The 27512-nt window shown below is 32.0% G+C and overlaps 1 protein-coding gene across 1 annotated transcript; it reads left to right on the top strand.

Moving 5' to 3' along the window:
• The first annotated feature begins 10659 nt into the window (after positions 1-10659).
• Positions 10660-12875, top strand: LOC150038327 (uncharacterized). The gene is made up of 7 exons (XM_090312725.1): positions 10660-10966; positions 11098-11250; positions 11395-11532; positions 11625-11892; positions 12004-12304; positions 12419-12511; positions 12600-12875. Exons 1-7 carry the CDS (start codon positions 10660-10662, stop codon positions 12873-12875), a joined length of 1536 nt encoding a protein of 511 aa, XP_090168851.1.
• Positions 12876-27512: the final 14637 nt, after the last annotated feature.

The raw sequence follows: 27512 nt of genomic DNA on the forward strand, positions 1-27512 counted from the left end.
AGCTTACAAACTATTTACTTTTGACCTTGTTTAATGAACCCGTTGGTTGCTGCATATAGATGGTCTCCTCAAGATTACCATTCAGAAAGGCAGTCTTGACATCCCTTTACCATCTCTCATAGTCATAATATGTGGCAATGGACAAAAGACTTACCCTCAACCTAAGACTTACCATTCAGATAAACTTAAGCATGGCAACAAGTGAGAAAGTTTTCTCATAGTTCACTCCCTCAACCTAGGTATAACCCTTTGCCATCAGTCTAACCTTAAAGGTTTGTACCTTCCAATCTATACCTCTTTTTTTCTTGTAGATCTATTTGTAATCTATACATTTTACTCCATCAAGTTGATCTACAAGATCTCCAACTAAATTGAAGTACATAGACTCCATTTCGAGATTGATAGCCTTAACCCATTCATTTTTTTTCTACATCATTTATTACCTGTTTATAGGACAATGGATCCTCAACCTCACCATCTGATATGATGGTTAGGCTTTCTGTTAAACCCATATAACGAGCAGGTGGGTTAGGAACCTTTACACTATGTCAAGGCTCTTTCAACTATTGAGATGGATGTGCCTTACTAGATAAGCCGACATCAACAACTATTGTCGATATACTAGCCTCTTCAACAACTCTTGCTGAAATGACAGTAGTTTCATTGGAAAGTTCATTAAATACAATTTCACTATGAGGCTTATGCTACTTGATATGGTCATCTTCCAAAAAAGTAGCATTTGTCGACACAAATACTTTATTCTTTTTAGGACCATAAAGGTAACTACCCCTCGTTCCCTTGGGATAGCCTATAAATAGGCACAATTTTGAAAGAGATTCTAATTTCTTAGAATTTGCCTTAAGCACATGTGGTGGGCAACCCTAAATTCTGAAATGGCGTAAACTACCTTTATGAAAATTTGATAATTCCAAAGGTGTTTCAGAAATACTATTGGATGGAACACAGTTCAAAATATAAATTGCAATCATTACTGCATAACCCCAAAATGAATTAGGTAAATGAATGTATCATCATAGACCGAACCATGTCCAACAAAGTTCTGTTTCTCCTTTTTGATACACCATTCTGCTAAGGTGTACCAAGTGCCAAGAGACCTATATCCTAAAAATCATCTATAAAAGAGATGAAGTAGTCAGACCCTCCTCTAACCTTAACATTCATAGGACCACAGAGGTATGAATGTAGAAGTTTTAAGGGTTCTTTGGCTCTATAATCTTTTCCAGTAAAAAGGTTTTTTTTGTCATTTTGCCTTCAAGGCATGACTCACATACTGGCAAAGAGTCTTCTTCTAACTCACTTAGAAGTCTACTCTTAACCAATCTCTCAATCCTATTGAGATTTATGTGGCATGATCATAGGTGCCAAAGTTGGACATTTTCTTTAGGAGAAACCTTTTGTCTTTTATGCTGAGTTGTTACAGTTTCGAATATTTCAATATTCAATAGTGCTTTTGATGCTAACGGCCTTAGCATATATAAACTACTCTCTAGGTTTGTAGAACAAATATTTACATCATTCTTATAAATAAATGTTTTACTTACAATGAAAGAAATAGTATAAGTGTTGGGGTTGATGTCCTAAATTTCGTGAGCCCTGTAGTTTGTAATTGTAATGTACAAATGATTTTTTTATTTAATAAAATCCTAACGCATTTTATTTGATATTTAGTAGCATTAACTCATAAAACCAATAAACTAACATCTAAGGTTTTCTTCTGTAGCTTAAACATGTATGTCAAGATATACAGGTGGATCATGTTTAAGTGATAACCTAAATGGTCTGTACTAGATGGATAAGGCTTGATACCTTATTCTGGTGACACTACGAATATGGCTCACTTTGTAGATATTACAATTGTTGTAAAGTGATACAAATGATTTGATCCTGATCATTCATGTGGAGACATATGAGCGAGGGTGTTCTATACAAAGGGTTTGTATAAGACCAGACCATGAAATAAATAGTCTCATTATATAATGCGATTAATAATAGAGACTTGCATTTCACCAGGATGACCATAGGTGACATGACCTGAATCCTCAGTGAGTTGTGAACTCTTGCATATGAAGGTAGTCCTTTGGTTTGTATGGGTGAGAGTGGCCAGATCGCCGACTCAATAAGCCTACCATTGTGGGGATTCATCTAATTGGGTAGCTCGGAACATAGCTATTCAAGACGGAATTCACTCATTCCCTAATGTCGGGGTAAGTAGATAAATTACTCCCTTAAGGGCTAATTTCAGGACTTGAACAATGTGGCGCCACACTCTCTTTTGACTCGGGAGGGATTTGGTCATGGTTGGACTATGACTTATTATTCACTAGAGTGATCAGTGGTACTTTAGGAGTTTAATGTAACTACAGGGAAAAACGGTAATTTTGACCCACTTGTACTTACGAACAATTTGTGAATGGTCATTATACTGTTGATTGGTTATATTCGACGGACACAAAAATATATTTGTAGTGCAAAGAGTACAGCTATCGATCTTTAGTGGAGTGACTGCCAGTTAATGGATGTTGGATAATTTAATTAAAGAAGTTTAAATAATTATCCAAGTACCATTGGAACTTTAATCTACAAGTCCATAAGGTCCCTTCTGTAGTTCAACAGGGATCATTGAGACCTAATTTTGGATTAATTTTAATTTTTCAAATTAATTGAGGGAATTAATTATATGTGATATAATATAATGTATTTGATACATTATAATATAAATTTTATTTTGAGAGTAAATAAATATTTGAATATGATTCAAATATTAATTACGTGAATTGGATTCATATAATTAAATTTAGTATAAATGTGATTTATATTAAATACCATGATTGATTGAGAGAATTTAAACTATAGATTATATTGTTTTGAAATAACATATAGTTTAATATATATTATATGATAAGTTGGTTATATATATATATATATATATTAAATTTTATATTTATTAAATTTTTTAATTTAATTAAGGAAGGAGCTATAACTCCCTCCCCCTATTTTCTCTCCTCACTCAAAATCGTGGAAGGTTGGGAGTTTTCATTTTTATGTTTTTTTGGCTTCTTCTTCTTCACATAATTGAAGAATTGCCTGTGTGATTTTCCTGAAGAACTCTCCCCAAAATCAAAATTCTTTCCTCTCTAAAATCTATCTCCCTCTACCCAAAAGATCAAAGAACCCATACCTTTTGTGATTCTCATCTCCTACAGAGAATACAGAAGGCTTTCTTTTGGTGGTGTCCTCATTTAGTGTTCGTGATTGAGTTATTCGAGACATATCGAGGAGGAAAATTGTGAAGATCTTGTTCTTCAAGGGTAAGTAATTCCTAACTTAATTCCTTCCTTTTGCAGGTTGTAAACTTAGTCTGTGAATTGCATAATTTTTCTCTGTATTTTTTGTTCTGTGAAAATTGGGAATTAGGAACAATCCTCACTTCCGCAATGAACCTCACTGTTCTTTCAATAAGTTTGTTCAAGCAAAGATTTTACAGATATTAGGTTCTATTTCAGACCTGAAACCACATAAACATTGTTTAATAACATAAAGATTTTTTTAAAGAGTAGATTCACGTCTCCCACTACAACTATGGAGACGACATGCCCTGTTCCAACTCACATCATCATCTCACCAGTCTCAAGCTGCTGCCAGAAACTAATTCCCTTAAAAGAAGAATAAACATGATTAGTGGTCCTTGAATCAATTATTCAGGTCAAATCATCATTTTCCACTACACAGGTTTCCAAAACTAGTAAATCATATTTATCTTGTTTGGCCTTCTTTTCTCTATTAAATACTTAAGACAGTTTCGTTTCCAGTGTTCCTCCTCAGTGGAAACATTTTTCTTTGGCAACCTTGGCCTTCCTGCCTCTCTGGGTTGTAGCAGGGTTAGCTTTATTTTCCTAATCTCCCTTCTTTTTCTTTTTAATGTTAGATGAAGAAAGCAAAAACTTTGTTCCAGAGGTTGAACATTTGTAGAACTTCTTCGAGGAAGTGGCTACATTTGCCTATCCCTTCTATTCCATAACTTTCATCAAGAATTGTTAAGTCAGTAGTTCATTGAGAAAGGTGGTCAGGTTGTAGTCTAAATTTTTCACAATAGCGTTACTATAAAACTAAAGGAAACTTTCTGGAAAAGTCTCCAAAATAAAACTAACCTGACTGGCCTTATCGATGACGACCCCGTTCATTTTAGCCACATTAAAATGGACCATTATCTTGAGAATGTGTACTCTAATAGATGTCCCCTCTTTCATACGGGCATTGAAGATGAACTTCAAAGCGTCATGTTTGAGCTATGAGAATGGTGGTCCAAACATCTCTCGAAACAAATCCCTAATCTTGCGTGAGTGACCATGGATTCATGCTTCTTTACCAAAATTCAAGACAAACTGACAAGAATGTACCCTCTAGCCTTCTCATTTGCCTTTACCCATCTCTCGTATGCATCTCGAACATGTCGAGCTACATTTTAAGCTAGGGCCTGAGGCCACTCCTCATTTAGGACAAACCTTAGGTCACCGATGATTAGCAATATATTGACTGTGTTTTTCCAACTCATGTAGTTATCACCAGTTAACTTATCAACACTTAAAAGATTTATTGTAGCGCTAGCCATAATGAAGTTTGCGGAAAATCATACAAATTATTTATATTAGTTATATGCATTACCCATTAAAAAGCAATCAAATTTAGCAAAATTTTAATGTACCCTATCTGACATCTAATTTTGCAATGAAGCTTCAGTGAGTTAAGATAAAAGCCATCATAGGGTCGACAGTGACCCCTTCATTAAATTGAGACATTCTCAACCAATCATTACATCGAAATAACTCTTATTCCTATAATGATTAGTCATCAGTTTTCAGTCAAAAAATTACTAACTTGCTTAACAATTTCTTATAAGTGTAACTTTTCATTTTAGACTCTAGAGTTCTGCCCCAATGAGCCAATTGTAGGAAAAAATCGATTTGAGCAAAAACTAAAACAATTTTATCCATTACTGAAGTTTGAATAAAATTTCATGCAAATACCTTCCTTAGAGAGACAAAAACAAAACGCTCGAGTAGAGGGTTGCAGCACTGGCCCTTTGTGCTATAGCATAAAGGGCAGCGTTGCAATGCTAGCTTTTCTGTGCTATAGCATAAAGGGTAGCGTTGCAACACTTTCCCATTACGTTGTAGCATAGAATGCAATTTCTGCTTCAAAATTAGTCTATTCTTGCTCTAAAATTCATCGATCTTCTCAGCAACACTTGCATCACTATAGATACAGACTTACAGACTCAATACCAAAAATTAAAAAGCCCAAAATAATGGGCCCTTAAAACTTTAAAAAAAAAAAAAAAAAAAAAAAAAAAAAAAAAAAAATCTGAAGTGCTAAAGTTTGAAAAAATCCAATTTGCAAACCAACATTCACAATATAATGCAACACCCACCAATTATCTAATTTTCATTTCAAAAAAGAAATTCACAGACACAAAGGATTTGAATCCTCAGTGGTGGAGCGGTTGATCGCCTTGTATGAGTGATTTCTTTTTGGAATAAAACATAAAACCGAAGAAAACAATACAGAAGAAGGATAAACAATAGTATGTCTAAGCATGTTGTCTAATAATTAATTTCAGAAAGGAAAAAGGAAGAGTAAACACTTACCCTTGAAGATAAACAGACTTCACATTCTCCTCTCTAAACGATCACAAACTCGTCCACATAACACAACGTCATTGTTTCTCTTGGACACCACCACCAAGCCTTATATAAAATAACTATCTTATATTATATTAAAATAGTATGATTAAAACAAATATTATATTATATTTCATATAATGTACCCTATAATTTATATTATTTCATATATAATATAATCTAGCTTTATATTCTCTCATATAACCTATAGTTTTTAATATAAATCTCATTCAAATAATTAATATTTGAATCATATTCAATTATTTATCTCTCTCATTAAACTTTATTTTATAATGTATTTACATACACTATATTAATTGCATCTGATACAATTAATTCCCTTTAATTAATTTGAACAATTCAAATTAACTAAAAATTAATTGATTCCGTTATGAACCTACATATTTGAAGCTCTAATGACATGAGATTAATTAATTAAACTCTTTAATTAAATTAATCAACATTCATTAATTTTCGATCACCCCACTAAAGACCGATAGCTGCACTCTTTGCACTGTAGATATATTTCTGTATTCATGGATATAACCAGTCAATAGTAAGTTAACCCTTCATAAATTGTTCGTAACTATAGTTGGGTCAAATTACTATTTTACTCCTATAGTTACATCTAACTTCTTAAGTACCACCAATCCCTCTAATAAACAATTAGTTATAGTCCAACTATTGTTGAGATGATGCCCTAAATCTCGTTGTCTTGTAATTTATAAATTGTATTTGTACACATATATTATTTATCTAATAAAATAAGTTGTATTTTATTTGACATTTAGTTACACTAACCCAAAAAGCAATAAACTAAGAACCAAGGTTATTAAATATAACTTAAACACGTACGTGTAAACATACAGCTAGATCATATTTAAGTGATAACCTGAACGGTCTGTGGTAGATAAATAAAGTTAGGTACCTTATCCTTGTGACACTAAGGATACGACATGCTTTGTAGTTGTTACAAGTGTTATAAAATGCTATAAATAATCTGATCCTGATCATTCATATGGAGACATGTAAGCGAAGGTATCCTATACAAAGAGTTTGTATAAGACCGGACTAAGAAATGACTAATTTTAATTTATAACACTATTGCTAGAAGAAATTTATGTCTCACCAAGATGACCATAGGTGACTTGACCTTAATCTTGAGTGAGTTGTGAATTCATGCCTATGAGGGCGATCCTTTGATCTACATGGGTGAGAGTGGCCAATTTCGCCGACTCAATATGCCTACCATTTTGGATATTCGTCTAATTGGGAGGAATTGGAAACATAGCTACATGAGAAGGAATTTACTTCTTCCCTATTATTAGGGTAAGTAGATAATTTCTCCCTACAAAGCTAATTCTGGGTCTTAAACAATGTGGTGCCATATCTTTTTCTGGCCCGAAAAGGGTTTGGTTATGGTTGGACTATAACTAATTGTTCATTAGAGGGATAAAATGTTATTTTTGACCCAACTATACTTACGAGCAATTTGTGAAGGGTCAATGCACTGTTGATTGGTTTTATTAATGGACACAGAAATATATCTATAGTGCGAGTGTAGCGGTCGGTTCTTAGTAGAGTGATCGATAGTTAATGAAGATTGATTAATTTAATTAAAAATTTTAATTAATTAATCAAGTATAATTGGAGCTTCAATTTATATGTCCATAAGGTCCCCTTGTTAGCTCAATAAGGATTAATGAGAATAGAATTTTGTTTTAATTTGAATTGCTCGAATTAATTAAAGGAAATTAATTATATAAGATATAATTAATATAATGTATATGATACATCATAATATAAAATTTTAATGAGAGAAATGAATATTTGAATATGATTCAAATATTAATTATATGAATGTGATTCATATAAAAACTAGAGGTTAAAATTAATATGTAACATCCCAAAATTTTATTCGTAATGTAATTTCTGTATTTTGTAATATTCGAGATAATTTTTTAATTTTGAAAATTTAATTGGATTACTGAGAATTAATTATTGAGAATGGGATGTTTCAATTTAATTGTTTAATCAGAGAAAAATTTTGGGAATTGGACTTTTATGTCACACAAATTTAATTTTAAATTAATGTCCAGAGTTAATTTCATTTTGGAAGGGGGTAAGTTAAATTCTTTGTGAATTGAAAATTTTAAGGGAAAATGGATTAAAAGTTGGAAGTAAGAGAATAAAATAAAATAAAATATTTTATTTTGTTTATATTTTATTATTTTTATTTCTTTATTTTCTCTTTTCCCCTCCTTCTCCTTCACACCCAACAACCCCCTCCAATTTTTCCCTTTCTTCTTCTCGTGCACGCTACCCCCTAGCCCTTCTCCTCCGTGCGCCGCCTTCCATTGATTTCCTCTGTTGTCTCGCGAGTCATGTCATTTGTGGATCCCTGTCTTGTTGCGACCTCCCTAGCCATTTGCACCGGAGCCCATCGAGCGTCGCCGTCCTTCAGCTATGACTCCCCAGCCGAGCCACTCATCCATATCTCCTTTATCACACGCCCCTCCATGCGTCGATCTCGCCCAGCCGGCCAGCTGCGTCCGTCCAAGCACCGCCCAGCCTCTGCCGCTGTCATTTGTTGCCAATTCTGTTGTTGAGTAAATTGTTTGGTATCTTGGTTGTTTTAGGATGCCCATTATTTTGGTGAGAGTTTTGAGGCCAAGACTAATATGCCTTTATCCGTTTGTTTTGATTCCTAGCCACCGTCCATTAGAAGCAGTGTTTGATTTAAGAAACATTTTGGAGATTAGAATCTTTAGGGTGGTTGTTGCTCAAGCTTCGTTTGGTAAGTTGACTTGGGTTAGTTGAATCAAATTTCGTATGGTTGGGTTATAACTCTTGAGGTGGAAAGTAATGTTGTGTTTTGTGTTAGGGGAGTTGAATTCGAAGATCGATTATTGAAGACTACCGCTTGGATCAATATCTGAATCTAGCATCGAAGTAAGTAATCTTACTATTGGAACTGCCTACGTGTCAGACAATGTACTTATGATTTACTGAGGATTTGATGATGGTTTGATGTTTATGTATGTCTTGCTGATATAAGGATTTAAAAGACTAGATGTACATAGAGATATTTGAATGCTAGCATGATTTGAGTATATTATTATTCTATGAGGTTTTATTTGCATATATATGTTATAGAACTATGATGATAAGGTATATATGTATGTTATAGAACTATAATGATGAGTTGTATATGTATATTATAGATCCATGTTATGATACTTGTGATACTGTAATCGTGATAGTATCCTCACTATTAGTTAGATGCCCACTAGAGATTGTGTGTCCTTCGGGATTCACTAGAGGTGGTGCTTTCCTTCAGGATTCACCAAAGGTTGTATTTCATTCGGGATTCACTAGAGGTGGTGGCTTCCTTCAGGATCCACCAGAGGTTGTGTTTTCTTCGGGATTCACTAGAGGTGGTGTTTCCTTCAGGATTCATCAGAGGTTGTGGGTCCTATGGGATTACTAGAGATAGTGGGTATACTTAACTACAATAGGATGAAATTCAGTTATTCATGCTAGCCTAATCCTAGTAGTAGGGTTACTTACTGAGTATGCTAGCATAATCCTATGAGGAATAGGAAAGTACTTACATTCCACTAGAGGTAGGCATCTAGAGAACATAGATGCCTAGCCTAATCCTAGTAGTAGGGTTACTTACTGAGTATGTTATACTCATCCTTTCTCATGTTGATGTTTCAGGTAAGAGCAGGGACGCACCAGTGAATGACAAGCGGAATCATGATCGAGCCACTAGGGACCAATTTTATACTTCCCCTTATGATATTTAGATTTCTTCTCATGTTTTTTTTACTTTCAGTTTTGATATTTCAAACTTATTGTTAAGATTTGTTTTCAGACTTATTTATTATCTTTTATAATTTATGGGTATCCTATCATTTGTTTTAAATATTTGAACTAAATGGTGGTCTTTTGAATTTACCTTATTTATTTTGCATTTATTTCACTATAAAAGGGTGTCGTTTTAAGTTTCATGCATGCATGTGTTTAGTAACAGCTTAGCTTGTGTCCTAGGGGGTCGGGTCATTACAATAGTATCAAAGCCAATGGTTTGGGTTCTAAAGATTGACTTACTATGTAAGTCTAAGTAGTCCTTGTGGCCCAGTAACAGATTCCTCGTCATTGCCAGGTATGTCCTACTAATGAAAGTTTTCAGAACATACATGCGACTAGTTGATGTAATGATTCGGTAGCATGTTTTCTTGAGAAAGATCCAGAGAAAGAGAGCTTATTTGTGAGTTCATGACAGGACATGGCACTTAAGCTCAGCCAAGAAAAGAAATTAGAGGAGGGGTTTGGGACCCCGAAATGCAACATCCACAAGTTCAGGATTCTCCCCCTCAGAGGTGAAGGAAGAATGAGTGAATGGTATCCAAACCATCCCGACAGCTCCGAATCCACCTATGACTCAAGTTGATGAAAAGGCAATGGAGGCAAGAATTAGGGAAGCCATTGCGTCCTTCTTGATGGAAAGACTACAGAAGTTGATCCGTAATAAAATGGTAAGACAGACTGCCCAGCACCAAGCTCAGAAGAAGCAAGTACCACCAGTTCAGTTGCAATTGACCCAGTCGTCGAGTCATAATATGTAGGGTCTGTCCCATGAAGCTAAGCACTCGAGGGATTTTAGGAAGTTTGACCCTTGCACATATGATGAATCGTTAAGGGATCCCACTAAAGCAGAGATGTGGTTGTCCTTGATCGAGGTGATTTTCCATTATATGAGGTGCCCGGAAGAGCACAAGATCCAATGTGCAGTTTTTATGCTGACTGGAAATGCAAAGATTTGGTAGCGTTCACTGGAGAAAATGATTAATACCAGTGGGAGACTTGCGACCTGTGAGTAGTTTAAGGAGCATTTTCAGTCAACACCCGATACAACAAGCAGGCAGAGTTCATGAATTTGAAACAAGGGGATATGTCGGTAGAGGAATATGAGCAGGAATTTGATAAGTTATCCCACTTTGCCCCTGAGCTGGTAGCCACCGAGGCAGCAACGACAGAGAGGTTCATCCAGGGTCTAAAGAGCGGATTAGTGCATGCTTTGGACCTGAAGACATATGTTGCGACACTACGGGCCGCTGTGAGGATTGATGCTGACTCCCAAAAGGGAAAAGAGTACAGGAAGTCGCTCGGAATTGGGACTTCTGTAGGCCAAAAAAGGAAACTTAAGCCAAGGGTTCCTGAGCCTCAGCAAAGGAACAAAAATGCAGTTAATGCTCCACGTCAGTGGGGACAGTAGGGCTCTCAAGCTATAACTATCAAGAAGGATAAGTCGATATTTACAACCTGTAGTAGACGTCATTGGGGGCGTTGTCTGGCCAGTACTGGAGTTTGTTTTCGATGTGGTCAGTAGGGGCATATGTCAGAGAAATGCCCAAGAACGTGTCTGAGATCAGGGGTCAGCCCGTAAGCTCGTTTCAGGGAGGCCTAAGCCGTCAGCAGCAGCAAGGTAGAGTGTTTTCTACTACTCGACGTGAGGCCGAGAAGTCAGACACAGTTGTGATCGGTACACTTCCCATCTTGAGGCACCATGCTTTAGTTTTGTTTGACTTTGGTTATTCGCACTCTTTCATATCTTCGGCATTTGTAAAGCATGACATGTTAGGATCATAGCCCTTACAGTATGCTCTGTCAATTTCCATTCTATCAGGAGAAATAATGTTAGCTACTAAAAAGACAAAGGAATCTCAAGTAGAGATAGCAAATCATGCATTGGCCTTAATAATTATTGATATGCATGATTTTGATGTGATACTAGGCATGGATTGGCTAGCTACTAATCATGCCAGTATAGATTGCTCCCTAAGGAGGTCATCTTTAACCTTCCAACAGAAGCCAGTTTTAAGTTTTAGAGGGTTGGGACTGTGGTCCTACCCAAAGTGATTTCAGCACTGAAGGCCAATAGACTGTTTAACCAAGGAGCCTGGGGTATTATGCCCAGTGTGGTTGACACTAGAGAGACTGAAGTCACCTTGACTTCAGAACCAGTAGTAAGAGACTTTCCAGATATTTTTCCAGAGGATATTCCTAGACTGCCTCCACAACGGGAGATAGATTTTGCTATTGAGTTAGAGCCAGACATAACTCCCATTTCGAAAACTCTATACAAGATGACACCAGTAGAGTTGAGGGAACTTAAAGTCCAATTGTAAGAGTTGTTGGATAAGAGCTTCATACGACCCAGCATGTCACCATGGGGTGCACCAATACTTTTTGTAAAGAAGAATGATGGATTGTTGTGTCTGTGCCTTTACTACAGAGAATTAAATAAAGTGACCATAAAGAATAAATATCCACTTCCTAGGATTGATGACTTGTTCAACAAGTTGTGGGGAGCTACGGTGTTCTCCAAGATTGATCTTCGATCAGGATACCATCAGCTGAGGATAAAGAACAGTGATATACCCAAGACAGCCTTCCGTTCGAGATATGGGCATTATGAGTTCATCATGATGTCGTTCGGTCTGGCGAATGCCCCAGCCGTGTTTATGAACCTACTGAATAGGGTGTTCAAGGAATTCCTCGACACCTTTATGATAGTTTTCATTGATGATATCTTGGTTTATTCCAAGACCGAGGCAGAGCATGCAGAGCATTTATGAAAAGTTTTGGAGACGCTGCGAGCAAATAAGTTGTATACCAAGTTTTCTAAATGTGAGTTTTGGTTGAGGCAGGTGTTCTTTCTAGGGCATATGGTATCGAAGGAAGGAGTCACCGTGGATCCTGCGAATATTAAGGCAGTTACAAGTTGGGCTCGCCCAATCACAGTCAGAAGGTGCATAGTTTCTTAGGGTTAGCAAGCTACTTCAGGCGGTTTGGAAGGATTTTTCTTTCATAGCCACCCCTTTGACTCAGTTGACCTGGAAGGGACCCTCTTTCTTTTGGAGTGAGGCTTGTGAGAAGAGTTTCCAAGATCTCAAGCAGAAGTTGGTTTCAACTCCAATTCTTACAATGCTAGATAGATCATGTGGTTTCGTTATCTACATTGACACTTCCAAGAAAGGATTAGGATGCGTGTTGATGCAGCAAGGTAGAGTGGTTGCTTATGCTTTTCGTCAGCTGAAGAATCATGAACAAAATTATCCCACCCATGATTTGGAATTGGCAGCATTGGTTTTCACTCAAAATTGATGGTATAACTACATCTATAAGAATTCTACTTTATATTAATGATGTTATCTGCTGTGATTGTATCAATTTTATAAACTTTTGTATGTGTTGGATAAAATTCTATCAGGTACATGATGAATAAACCACTATCAAATATATATCCAATGTAATTCTATTAGGTACATCATGAATTCTATCATTAATAGACATGATAGAAGTCTATAAATATCTATAAGTGATGGTCTATTAAAAGAGAACATGATTGTAAGCTCCATCTCACTTGGGGAAAGAATTGCTCACTGAGCTCTGATACCACTTATTGTCCCAGATGACTATGATCTTCACGTTCACAATCACAAAACACTCAGATTTAACGGTCAATAACAATTATAGAGTCAAAGAAGGTAGTATGTTGAGGCTTGAAATTCTTTTGTCGTTTACCAAATGGCAGCTCGATCGTGTAAATGAAGCTCCAAGAACTAAACGATTGTTCAATTATGTAAACGATTGGATGAAGCGCTAGATGATCGTGTAGACGATAATTGACTGAAGCTAGACAATCGTGTAGACAGCAGCTGATGAGCTAAACGATCGTGTAGACGATCGATGCGATAGGAACTACACGATTGTATAAACGATACTTTAGTAAATTCTAAACAATCGTAGTGTCTATCAATGTTTAAATATATATTATATACTTTTGAAGTCTATCAATTCCATAGTTTACTGATATACATTGATAGACTTCTATCAGTATCTATCAACTCTCAACTCAATTACTATAGTGTTATAATGCTTCTAATAGTTAGCCAAAGGATCGCATAATGGATATCTAAACGGTCGCGTAATAGTTAGATAAACGATCGTTTTGTATTCTCTAAACGACCGTTTAACAAAAACTATATAATCGCATAATAGATATCTCAAAGATCGTATAGTGGATAGCTAAACGATCGCTTAGTATTCTCTACACGATCACGCAATAGTTAGCCAAACGATCGCACATATCTAAACGATCACATAACATTTAACTAAATGATTGCTTAGTAATATCTATCTGATCGCTTAGTAATATCTATCCGATCGCTTAGTAATATCTATTTGATCGCTTAGTAATATCTATCTAATCGCTTAGTAATATCTATCGGATTGCTTAGTAATATCTATCTGATCGCTTAGTAATATCTATCTGATCGCTTAGTAATATCTATCTGATCGCTTAGTAATATCTATCTGGTCGCTTAGTAATATCCCGATCTCTTAGTAATATCTAAATGCTCGCTTAAAGTATTCATAGAGACGCGTTCACCGTACAATCACGTACACGATTGAGGAACTACACGATCGTGTAAACGATACTTTAGTAAATTCTAAACGATCATAGTGTCTTCAGTATCAATATCCATGATCAGTTCATTAAGTATCTTGATTTTCATAATAGTTGTGATATACACTTATTGAAAGATATCAGTGGATATCAACACAATATTATATTAGTGTGTATAAATGATAGACACTGATAGAAATCTATCAATATCTATCAGTATAATCAGTGTTTGTATAAATGGCTATATCACATGTTTCAGTCTAGAAAAGGAATATAAACAAAGAAATTCAAGAATTTTATTCATATAAAGATAGTGTTCCATTCACTTACAAACTCAATAATAGAACCAACAAATGGCAAAAATAACTTTCATAAGTTCTAATATCAATTTATTTGGCAATACAAGGGAAAAAATGAACTATAATGATTACATCATTGACTAATTAGGCAAAGTTTACAAGTCCTAGAATTGTGACCTTTAGAATGACAACGACTACATCTTAATGAACTACTTTTAGCTTCACCTATAGATGGAATCCTTTGTTTTTTAGGTCTTCTTGTTGAACGTTTAAAAATAAGAGGTAATGTTCTAATATCATCATCTAAAACCCTCCAATCTGAATGGACTCCAACAGGTCGAACACAACCCATATATGTCCATGACAACGTGCTTGAATAATAATAATTAGATACATACGAATAAATATCCATGTTAAGCAGCCAAAGAACAGAGTGCATGACAGCATAGAATTTCTTCAAAATCCCATACTCGACAGCTACAAGATCCAAAATTAAGCTTTACTAGGAATTGTTTATCACCATCCATTACTGAGTATTCAACGTTGTCAATAGGATGAACCTAATGAATACAAATGGGAAATGAAATCAACATATTACAAACATACCAAATATACAAATAAATAAAAAGTTATAGAAATCTATCAAGATTAGGATAATAGACTTTTATCATGGTCTATCAGTGATAGACTGTGATAGTTATCACAGTCTGTCAGTGATAGAAATCTATCACTATCTATGACATTGAATATCATTCTCCTATCAATTTTATAAGAAACACTTACCATGAAACTTCTTGATTGTTCATGTTGGTTGCATAATATATTCTCTGCCCAATGAGTCAAAATTGTTGTCATTGACAAACTAGCTTTCCTTCGATCATGAAACCATTTTTGCAGTAAACCTCTAATTGCATCAAGTAAACTTGCAACTGGTAAGTTCCTATTCTCTTTCAAAATAGAATCTACACACTCTGAAAGGTTTGTTGTCATCATTTCATACCTTCTTCTTCGAGAATATGCACGAGACAACTTCTCTAATCCTAATTAATAAGGTAACTTCGAATATTTGGAGAAATTGACTCCATAGATCTTATATTAAACTCAAAGTCATCAAGAACATGTTGAATGCATACACAATACTCAACATTGTTAAACACACTTAAGACACCCTTTGGAATGCTCAAATTTCGATCAGAGACAATGACTAAATGTTCTCTATCCCCTAAACTAGTTTGTATATGCTCAAAAAACCATTTCAATAATACATCATTCTCAGAATCTACAATAGCAAGCGCAAGGGGAAAAATATTATTGTTACCATCTAGTGTGGAAGCTGATAGTAGAGTACCACCAAACTTAGACTTCAAAAACGTGCCATCAACAGATATGGTAGGTCTACAGTACTTCCACCCCTCAATAGATGCACCAATAGCCATGAAACAGAATTTAAAATGTTCTTTTTCATTAATCTTTAAAGCAGTGTACGTTCCTGAAAAAATTAATGAAAACAATTATATTAGTCACAATGGTAACAAATCAATCATTGTCTATATTGGTAGATAGATAGTAATAAATAGCAATCACAGTCAATCAGTGATAGATAATGATGCACAACTATCATTAATAGATAGTAATAGATGACTATCATAGTCCATCTACAATACACAGTGATATAAAATTTATAAGAAGAATACTTCATTTGAAATAATACCTGGATTCATTTCTTTCAACCTTTAAAAAAACTGTGGAATCAAGCTATATAATTCAGTTGCATCACAATTTAATGATCTTAATATATGTTATTTTGCCCTCCAAGTTTTTTGATAACTAATATTAACACTAAGCTTAGTACGCGCCTTATGAACAATATCTCTAGGAAGGGAGTGATCAATAGAGATAAACCTAAAATCCTCTTTTCAAGCAATCCCCAATTACAGATGAAGAAGCTTACCTATGACAACTTTGAGTTGTATTCATTGAATAATTATGGTCAGAAATATACTTTCTAAGCATCCACAACTCACTCTTCTTGTACCGAGATGCCCGAACAAACCATTGACAGCCTTCTTGCAAACATTTCAACTCAAGCGACTTTCAATTTGACCGCGTAGTCCTAAATTGAAAATTCTTATTCACTGTTATTACATAAGAACACTTACACAGTATTTCTTTACTTCCAAATACATATTTTTCCTTCAAGTCGCCATTAAAACTAATATTTCGTATAACTTGATCATTTGAAGAACTAGAAGAAGAACCTAAACATAGCAATCTATCACCACCTCCACCACTAATACCACTACAAGATCCTTCTACAGAATGATGACTAACATGAGCAACTAAAGAATGCCTAGTCCCTGAATCTTTAGCCAAAGACAAATACCAATTGATATCCTTATATTTCTTTATTTGAAATACAGATAGAATATTAGTTTGACCAAAATCCAACAATACTGATAAATCTATTGAAACATCCAACTGAATTTCATCCAATCTCAAACTAGCTAAACCATTGAAGTCTATCATATCATCAACAAAAACTCTAGCAACACTATAATTCTCATAAGAATTCTAATGAGTCCACTGTCCACCATAAAAAACGACTACAGGAATATTAACCATGGTACCAATTTACTGCAATAAAAGGAAAAGAAGATTGTATAAGAAAAATATTAATAAGTATATAACTCTATCACTGTCTATCAGTGATAGACAATGATAATGCTCAATCACAATATATCAAACACGGTATATCACTAGTGATAGAGCTCAATCATTGTTATAGAGAGTGATAGAGTTCTATCACTTTCTATTAGTGACAAACAGTGATAGAACTATATCACTGTCTATCACGGATAGAAACTGATAAAACTCTATCACTTTATTTAACTTATAGACAATGATATATGTGTATCATTATCTATCAGTGGTAGAGAAATATTCACATCTATACAGTCACAACAAAAACTATCAATATGCGGGGAAGAAGCCATAAATGGACGATGCTACATGATCGTTTAGCACGCAAGGATGCGTGAGTATCCAATACCGCGCGATCGTCTAGCAAGCGAGCGCTTACACGATCATGCAGCCAACGGCACACTGTCGCATAAAAAACTCTACACAATCGCGTAGCATTAGCTATACGATCGTTTAGCAAATACTACACGATCGTGTAGTAAACTCTACATATCGCATAACAAAAGCTATCCAATCGTTTAACTTTGTAAAATTTAAAGAAAGCCTTAATATGTATATAGCTCTATCACTGTCTATCTGATAGACAGTGATAGAGCTCAATCACAGTATATCAAGCACGATATATCACTAGTGATAGAGCTCAATCACTGTTATAGAGAATGATAGAGTTCTATCACTTTCTATCAGTTTATCATACAGCCAAAGCCAGACGATCGTGTAAAAAACTCTACACGATTATGTAGCATTAGCTATACGATCGTTTATCAAATGTTATACAATCGTGTAGTAAACTCTACATGATCGCATAACAAAAGCTATCTGATCGTTTAACTTTGTAAAATTTAAAGAAAGCCTTAAAACGAGATTCTATCACGAAACATTTATCAACAATTCATCCACAAACATTTATAACATAAACGCAATGTAGATAAAAAAAACTCACCAGTACTGTAAATGAATTCGATGAAGAAACGTACACTTACAAACACAAAAAAATAGAAGAAAAAATTGTACCATGGTCGAGGAAGAATTTCAATGAAGAAAGATCGGCAAAGAAGAAGATCACGACGTTGGACGAGGAAGAAAGAAAAATAAAGTTCAGCAAGGAAGACGATTAATGCGTTCGACGAGGAAGAAAGAAGAATAGAGTTCAGCGAGCGCAGCAAATCAAATTTGAAGAAAATGAAAATCGACGAGAAGGAAAATCATGGTGTGAATAAAGAGAGAAGGAAAATCAATACGGTGTTTGTAATTTGAGAATGGAGAGGAAGAAAATTACGACATCGACGAGGAAGCAGAGTTTATCGAGTGAGCGCAACAAATAAAAATTCGAAAAAATAAAAATCGACGAGGAAGAAGGGTATTTTTGAAAATTTTTAAAAAATGAAAACTAGAATATGTTTTTGCTATAAAGGGTAAATATTATTGTTTTTTTCTTATTTATAAGAATTCCCGATATTTTTGTTTATTTTCATTTTCTAATATAAATATTCTTGTATTTGTTCTCAATAGCATATATTTATTGCTATATTTATAAGTGGGTTAAAACTCTTTTTAACCATTCTTAAATTAATAAAATCAAATGACTTTATAATTCTATTAATTTTAAGTGTTTTGTTAATTTAAGATAAAGGTATTAAATTCTTCTTAAAAAAAGATAGAGGTATTAAATTCTTCTGAAAAAATTGAAATATTAAATAATGAAAGAATGTTTTGATGGAATGTATCATAAAAAAAATTTAAAATAGCAAACAAACTCCCGTTTTTCCTTCTTTCCATAAGTAATAAGATATTCATTTAAAATAATAGTAATAAATAACAATAATAATTAGGTTTTTCCTATACAATAAATATTAAAAATATTAAAATTTTGAGATTTTGTAAACAAAGCTTTTTGTTTAATTTTGTATTTATAAAATTTAGTGTACATTTTATAATTTTAATCATAATACGAAATTATTGGTAAAAAAATATATAACAATGAGATGGTTTTGTTCATTTTAATAAAACAAACATTTACATATTTTTAACATATAAAACCAACAAAATCTTTGGAAAAAAAAAACTATAACTATACAAATAAAATCTTTGGGAAAAAAACTATAACCATACATAAATATCCAAAAAATTAGAAGATTTATCCAATACATAATAGGTTAGAGACATAATTTGGTTTTGAAATATTAAGAAGTCACTATTGATTTATATGGTTTGTAAAAAGTGTAATGTTTACCTAATCTATGAGTTTCTATATAAATAAATGCTAAAAATTCTCTATATTTCAAAATTTTTAATTAAGATTACGAAATTCCACGTGCATGCACCTATGTTTTTAACTAGTACTATCTAAAATTTGTTATAGAGACAAACATTCGATTTTCCCTTTTGTCCCTTTTAATAGATGGTTATAGGAATATATTAGGTAATTTCATGTTTATAATTATTAAATAAATTATTTTACCCTTATTTTTTAGCATCACACCCAAAGAAAATCTAATTTTCTCCTATTTTCTAGTATCAAATGTGAATAGTATTAAATATTTTTTTTAAAAAAAATAGTTTCATTTTAACGTGAAGTATCCAAAATTTCAATTTTAATTTATTTTCAAGATTTGATTTAAGATCAAATCAAAATTTTTCTATAAATTGTTTTTTTTTCTCTTTTTCTATTTCTTTCTCATGTTTTTTTTTTTTCCTTTTTTCTTTCGTTGATAACTTCTTGTTTTCTTTTTGCAGTGTTATGCTTTAGTCTTAAATCCAACTCCAACTATTCTTTCCTAATTAGTAATGTTTTTCTCTTTTTCTATTTGGTAAATAATTTTTTGTTTTCTTTCTGCAACGTTATGTTTAGATTAACTCCAACTCCAACTATTCTTCCATAATTGGTAAAATCCTTTTTCTTTTTGTGTAATCTATTTATTTTTATATACTAAAATAATTTAGTATTAAATATTTATGAGATTTTCCATTAAAAAGGATCTTAATCCTCCACCCACATTTACCTTCCTCTATCTTTTTCCTATTTATGAATACATTTTATAATTGGGTGTAAAATTAAATTTGTTTAATTGTATACATTGAGTTTTGATTTTAGATTTAAACTAGACTGAAAATTTTTCATATCAAAGGAACTAAGATGTAATCAAATTATCCAATAAAAAATGGTCTTTTTAAATATAAAAAAAATATTTAAAGATATTTATACTTTATAGGAAAAAGTTCCAAAAGTACATTTTTTATTGGATAATTTGATTACATCTTAGTTCCTTTTGGAACTTTTGGAACTTTTGCTATAAAGTGTAAATATTTTTTGGATTTTTCTATTTATAAGAATTTTTCAATTAAAAAAAAGTAAGATTTGTTTGAAATAAAGTTTAAAATTAAGAAGAAACATTGCTAATAAGTTTTTAGGATTTATGTCTACATATAAAAGAAATAATATTTTTAATTTAAAATAAACTTTGAAATTAGAAAATAATCATACCATCCAAATCTAAATTAAAAATATTTCTTTACTACATAAATTATCACGAAATAAAAATATTAATAAAATTAAAAGATAATCAAATCATCCAATTTCAAATAAATAATAAATAAAAGAATTTGTGGTTGAAATTCTTATGGCCTTTTAATTTAGAGAGGATTATATGAAATTAAAAAAAGTAAATAATGATATTTTGGTTAAAATTAAAGTTTAAAACTAAAAAATTAATAAAATCATCCAAGTCAAAATAAAAAAAATAAAAATATTTTATAAACTAAGAGATGATTATCCTAAATTTTAAAAAAGAATGGAAAAAATATTTTTATTTAAGTTAAAAGTTTAAAATGAGGTGGATGTCTATCATTTTTTTTTGTTCTAAATCAAAATTTAAAAAATATTTTTAAAAAAAACTAAAAGAGGGTCATCGTGAAATTTTAGATTTAAATTAAAATTTGAAATTAGGAGATAATCAAATCATTTAAATACAAATGAAGTAACCAATATATCTTCTATTACCTATTTTTCTTAAATTATTCAAATATTTATTTTATTCCTATAAGACACAAATTTTTCGAGTATTTATTTGATTCCTATAAAACACATGCAATACATGTATTATTCAACTAGTACTCATAATATACCAATAAAACTACGAAGGCTTTCACAACAAACTTATATGCTCAAAGCTAGAGATTCTTAAACTTCAATTCCCCATGCACTAGGGTTTGAATAGAGTTGACAACATAAATAACAAATAAGCAACAATATGAGATTTAAATTTGCAAAAGAAAGGATAGCGTGACACTAAATTTATAGATGATACTAAGGATATTTTCGAAACATATTAAAAGGTCGTTTGTTTCGCGGGCATCTTAAAATTCTATGGAGTGGGCATCTGAATTATCTTGTTTGTTTTGCGGTATTGTGAGATGTCCTAGCATCTGAAAATTCATGTGCATCCTACGATGCTCCGACGCAGGGCATCAAAGAGTTAAAGGATGAAACATGGGTTTTCCAGATTTTCGAGTTGAAGGCATCCTCATTTTACTTGTTTGTCCTTCCTTATTTTATTTTACCTATATATATTAATTTTAATTTGCATTATATAATTAAATAAATACTGTCAATTATGAATATCATATGTTTTACTATCATAATTCTTATTATTTTTAGCAATATATTCAAATTTAAATTAATATTATTTTAATAAAAAATCTTAAATTATGATATATTATTTTGTTGAGAAAAATAACATATAAAAATAATATAAATTGTATTAACTTTAAAAGAAATTAAAATCGATAAAAATAAATATATTATATAAGTTCAAATTATATCAAATTAATTATAAAGTAATAAATAGTTGTAAGGGCATTATTGGAACTTTATGTGAATGTAAGTTATTCCTGAGTAAAAATTCTATGAAACAAACACAATTATCAAAATATTCTTAAATATCTGCAAAAATATTCTTACAAAACAAACATGGTAATCTAAAGATGTCAGATATCTATAATTTCTATATATATAATTTCGGACATCGGATTTCAGATATCTACATTCTCGAAAAAACAAATGGCCCAAGGCGTTTGGATTGAGGGAATTGAGATGGGAATAAGGGTGGGAATGGGTGAAGGATACACATCTCCTTGTTTGATACAAGTTTTGAAGTTTTAGGCATGTGAATAAGTTATTCTCATACATTCTTTATACCCATGGATGACACCCATCCAAAAGCGTGAGTTTTCTTGATGTACACTCTATTTCCCCTTTTAATACATGAGTTTATTATTTTATTTTATATTATTAAAAAATTAATTAATATATGAATATTAAATTTATGATTTAGAAAATTATATTAAATTTTAAATTATAATATTTGAATTTAACTACTCTATATCCATAATTTAATTAATTATATCATAAATCATAAAGAACCGATGCATTAATACTATTAATTCATTAATAAATTATGTATGTAGTTAATTAATTGTCATTATGATTAATATTTTGATTATTTTTTAATAATTATTATTAGTTTATCATCGATTAATTATAATCCATTATTTTTAATCACAAACTGTTATTTTTTTTTAACTGATTTTGGTTGTTTTATTAATTAATACATCATATTTATATAAATTTATCAAATAATGTAATCAAGTAACTTTAATTCTAAATTACTCATTTTAAAAATATTTGTAATTAATACTTTATTTAATATTATTATTCGATAATTAATAATTAATTTTGCTCAAAACTTTGAATTGAATTTATTGTTTATCACTTAATCTATCAAAATTTTATAGAGGTGTATCAATAATTAATTTTATAAATAAAATACAAAGCTAATTTATTACTATCAAATATTAATAACATTTTCATGTGCAACCAAGTATAGTTATATACTTGATTTTTAGCTATTTTATTTTCAGGTATTTTATAATCAGGCGTGGATAATTTATTGACATCTTTATTATTATTATTCCTTTGCCATATATCCAAGCAAATATGGGCCGGTAGTAGGAACAGAAGAGATGAAAGGAAAATGGGCTTAGGCCCAATTGGAGATATGGATGGAGGATGTAAGCTGGGCCAGGAAAAGGAATAGAAAGAGATGGAAGTGATCCGAATCCCACATCGAAAAATCGGGGGAAAGGAAGGGGGAAGGAGGAGTATAAATAGGGTTATTGAGGGGTTGGAAAGAAATTAACCCGACCTGTCAGGGGGTGAAAGGCGACTTGTCAATGATCGTATAGAGACGACGAGTCGTGCCGACACCTACCAATACGAACACATGGTACATGAGCGCGAGCGAGCGCCCACCCTACTTTCGGTGGGGGCTTGCCCGTCAATTTTTGGAAGCCCCTGCCTTCTTTGTCGGGGGCTTTATCAAATTCCCTCATTTTTAATCCTTACATTGCATTTCTCCTCTTTCTCGACTCTCTACCCTTCAGAACTTTGACCATCTTCATCTCTATGTTTTCTTTCATAATGGACCCCCTAATTAATTTCCATAGGAAATATTTTCTAGATGTTTCCAAATAATTCATTATAAAATTAATTGTATTTCAATTACTAAGGGCAAATTCGTTTCTAAGAGCATCCAAAAGCAGAATTTTATTAAATATTAGTTTATTCTCAATTAATTTTTAGTTAGTTATTACAACTAGTATTAAATTGAACACTTGTTTTACAAAATTTTCATCAAATAGACTCCATTGTTTTTTCAAAATATGTATTGGATTTGATTAAATATCAATTTAGGTTAAAATACTATTTTTTTTCTTCTTCTTATACTTCCATTTGGTCTTTGTAAGATTTAGTTTGAAAATTGTTAATATTATAATTTTGATTATTTTCAGTAAAGTTTAAATTTGAGGATCTTAAGATTTATTAGAAGTGAAAATGAAATAAATTTTTATCTATAATTTCTTAGCATGAGGCATAAAATTTTAAAATTGAAGTTAGTCTGAACATAGTATTTAATTCTAAATTAATATATCATAAAAATAGTTATGTTATAAGTTTATATAACTATTTTCTTAGTCTTGTACAATTTTTAGCATATTATATTATATTTTTTAATTTAACAAACATGAAATGATGTTTATTTTTTTTAAAAAAAAAAAGTTGGATGAATTTACAATGTATTGGATAAACATTTCAAATTCAAAATTTGGCTAGAAACAAATATTACATTGAATCAACCCTTAAATTATTGTTATTTTTATCTAATTTGTTTAATATTAGACAATTATGTTATAATCATAACTTTCTCCTCTTTTCTTTTCTTGCATAATTAAGTCAACTTCAATTAATTTTTTGGTCATTTTTTTTCCGTCATCAATAAGAGACATGTTCTAATTCTAGTAAAAAAATTGTCTACGAAATTATCATACAATATGATCAATAATTTGAAAGAATTGATAGGTAAAATATGAAATATGTTCCACTCTCTCCAATGAATTTGAAAATTGTATTATTTGCATTGAGCTCAATAAACTGTCTTGAATATAGGTACTAGAAAAAAAAAAGAAAAAAAAAAGTCTCATTCAATTCAGATCAAAATTATTACTACATTATTCAAACAAAGCTCCTCCCCACTCTATATCAATGGATTTTGGTTAGTGATTTGAATTTCAATTCACCTCCACTCTCCTACCATTCAAATCCTTTTTTAAAAAAACTGTGGATACTCAAATTGAACCATAAAGTCTCCCAAGAAACTGAGGTGGACAATTATTCAGCAATCAATATTTTCAACAGACAGTGGACCCAATTTCTTGTAAAATACATCTTTGGACCTTGTTGTTTTGTTCAATAAATAAAATATTAGACATTAGGTTTCAATTTCACCTACTCTTTTGCCCTTTTCACCTTCATATTTCAATTGGTTATTATGTTTTGTGGGTCATATCATTTTTTTTTCATATTTTTTTTTCTTTTTGTTGTATGGTTCAGCTGTTATTCTTATTGGTTCAGTTGGTACCCAATGAAATTATTGCTACCCCTTATGCTATGCTATACCTACATTGTACTAACTTATTGCAATTTTTGTAGCACTTTTATATCATCAATCCCTAACCATTTTTCACGTATCTACTCTAAGTATGATCGGGAGCTTACTCTTATCCAAGTCAACTAGAATAGAGCCCACAATTTTCATGAGGAGAGACAAAATTTTACATTCGAAATTCTTATATTTCTATATATATAAATCTAAAATGAGACAAAAGTAGGACAATTATCTCACATCTTGAAGTATTTCTCTTCTAGTATCGTTTTGATAGAGCACAATGTAGAACGATATTTATAATTATCATCCATTCGAATAAGAAAATTGAGCCTCCATCTTTTTATCAAGATCTTCACCTTAATTGCCCTAATATTATATTCGATATCTGAGGCTTCATCTACAATTCATGATTAAATATAGGATATACTCACTCTATAGATATCTCAATAATAGTATGATATTGTATACATTATCTATATGTAAGTATTTTTGTCTTCGTTTTTTTTTTTCACCCAAAAAACCTATATTGATAGAGATAATTTCCCTATTTATCATTGATTTTCTGATTCCTCTAACTTGCATGTGACTTTGATTGTATTCCCAATAGTTTATAGATTTGATTTGGGCAATTTGAGATTAAAGAAGGTGGAGTTTATATTCTCAATTGTGTTTTCATCTTGAATTTTAGCTTTATAATCTATGAAACTCATTTCTTATACAATTTTCATATTTACTTACAAATTAAAAATTTATAAACCAAACATCCATGTCATACAAAGTAATAGTAATAATTCCAACTTCAAGCTTCATAAACTTATTTTTATCAAAATCTTGAACCAAATATATATAACTTAATTTATCTTTGACTTGGGTAGAAGAATGTATTTTAGAAGTTTGGTTTTTGGTTTTCTCTGCTTTGTAATTTTTTTCTTATTCAATTATGTAATTTGAGAGACGGGTTAGTACCAAAAAAAAAAAAAAGTACTAACAACATTTCTTAACCTAAAAATAAGTGGCAAAACATAAACTTAACTTTTAAGTTTTCAAGTTATAGAGACACAATTCATAAATCACATGTCTTTGGTCATTTTGTTTTGTATGTTTGGTAAATTTGATTCTCGATTGACTACAGACTCAAAAGAATGTCCCTTTCACATATTTGGAGACTCAAAACTCTCATATCTTTTATGGAAGATGGAATTGTTAGTCCAAATATGAAAGAGAATGAAAACACAAAAGGTGGAGAAAGAAAATTTTGGCATGGCCAAAAGTGAATTCTTATATGGACTTGTTGAGTAATAGGCTAAACCCACATTCTCACTTTCCCTCCAATCTTAATTGTTTGCTACAAACAAAAAGGAAGTTTGGGGTTATTCTTTCTCACCCCACATGCCATATACCCCAAAAAGCCTCCCATTTGGTCCTAAATGCCCTTACACAAAAGGCTCTCTTTTTTAAGTCACAACCATACAAAATTTACCAAAAGTCTAAATAATATACAAACTTTACATGAAGAATTCTCATGAAAAAAAAAAAAAAACTATTGTATCTTGATTTTTAATTTTTAAATTGTTACATATGGATGTTTTGGCTAAGTCATTGCAAAATTACTATATTGAACTAAATTGTTGCTGTTGATGCCAAATTTTGACTAAGTTAGCGTATTTGATCTTCACGGGGCAACAACGAAAAATTTGTATTTTAGGGGAAGAGAGCTCGCCTGCAAGCAAAGAGAAATCTGGACATCGTTGAGGTATAAGCCATAATCACTTTGATGCTTAAGTCATAAGGTTGGAAGGAGAAAAAAGTGTATGCTACTAGTTGGAGAACTTACTTCTCCATTTACGTTCTTCTTTACCTTATTTACAGGCTTTGACCCTTCTCCTATTCCTTATCTAACTAGGATTTTCAACTGGACTGACTGTTCATAGATTTCCTTTGAGTCGAGCCCGACTGACCCTACATTCTTACCTAGCGCTTTTAAGGTATCATTCCTTTTGGCTAAGCTTATGTTGGGCTCATCATTTCTGGGCCAAGCAGAGGCCGACCGACCCATCTCTCTTTTGGACTTGCTCTTCTCCCCTTCGTATGTTGTTTGTTGACCATTTTACCCTTGATTCTAAAATTCACTCACAACATTAGTCTCTACTCCCAAGTTAGGGTTTCTAGTTTCTCAAGCTTTTTGTCGCAAATTTTAATTCTTGGAACCTATCTTCGAAGTATAATCACCCTTTCAAACTCCACACCACCCGTCCCTAAACTTAATTTAGACTTGCCAGAGATTGTTGGGCCTATCAAGAAAAACTCTTTTAAAGTCCAACAGATTTTC

The sequence above is a fragment of the Benincasa hispida genome, chromosome 1 (assembly GCF_027475165.1).
Source record: "Benincasa hispida cultivar pf3 chromosome 1, pf3_genome.v1.1, whole genome shotgun sequence".
Lineage (NCBI taxonomy): Eukaryota > Viridiplantae > Streptophyta > Magnoliopsida > Cucurbitales > Cucurbitaceae > Benincasa > Benincasa hispida.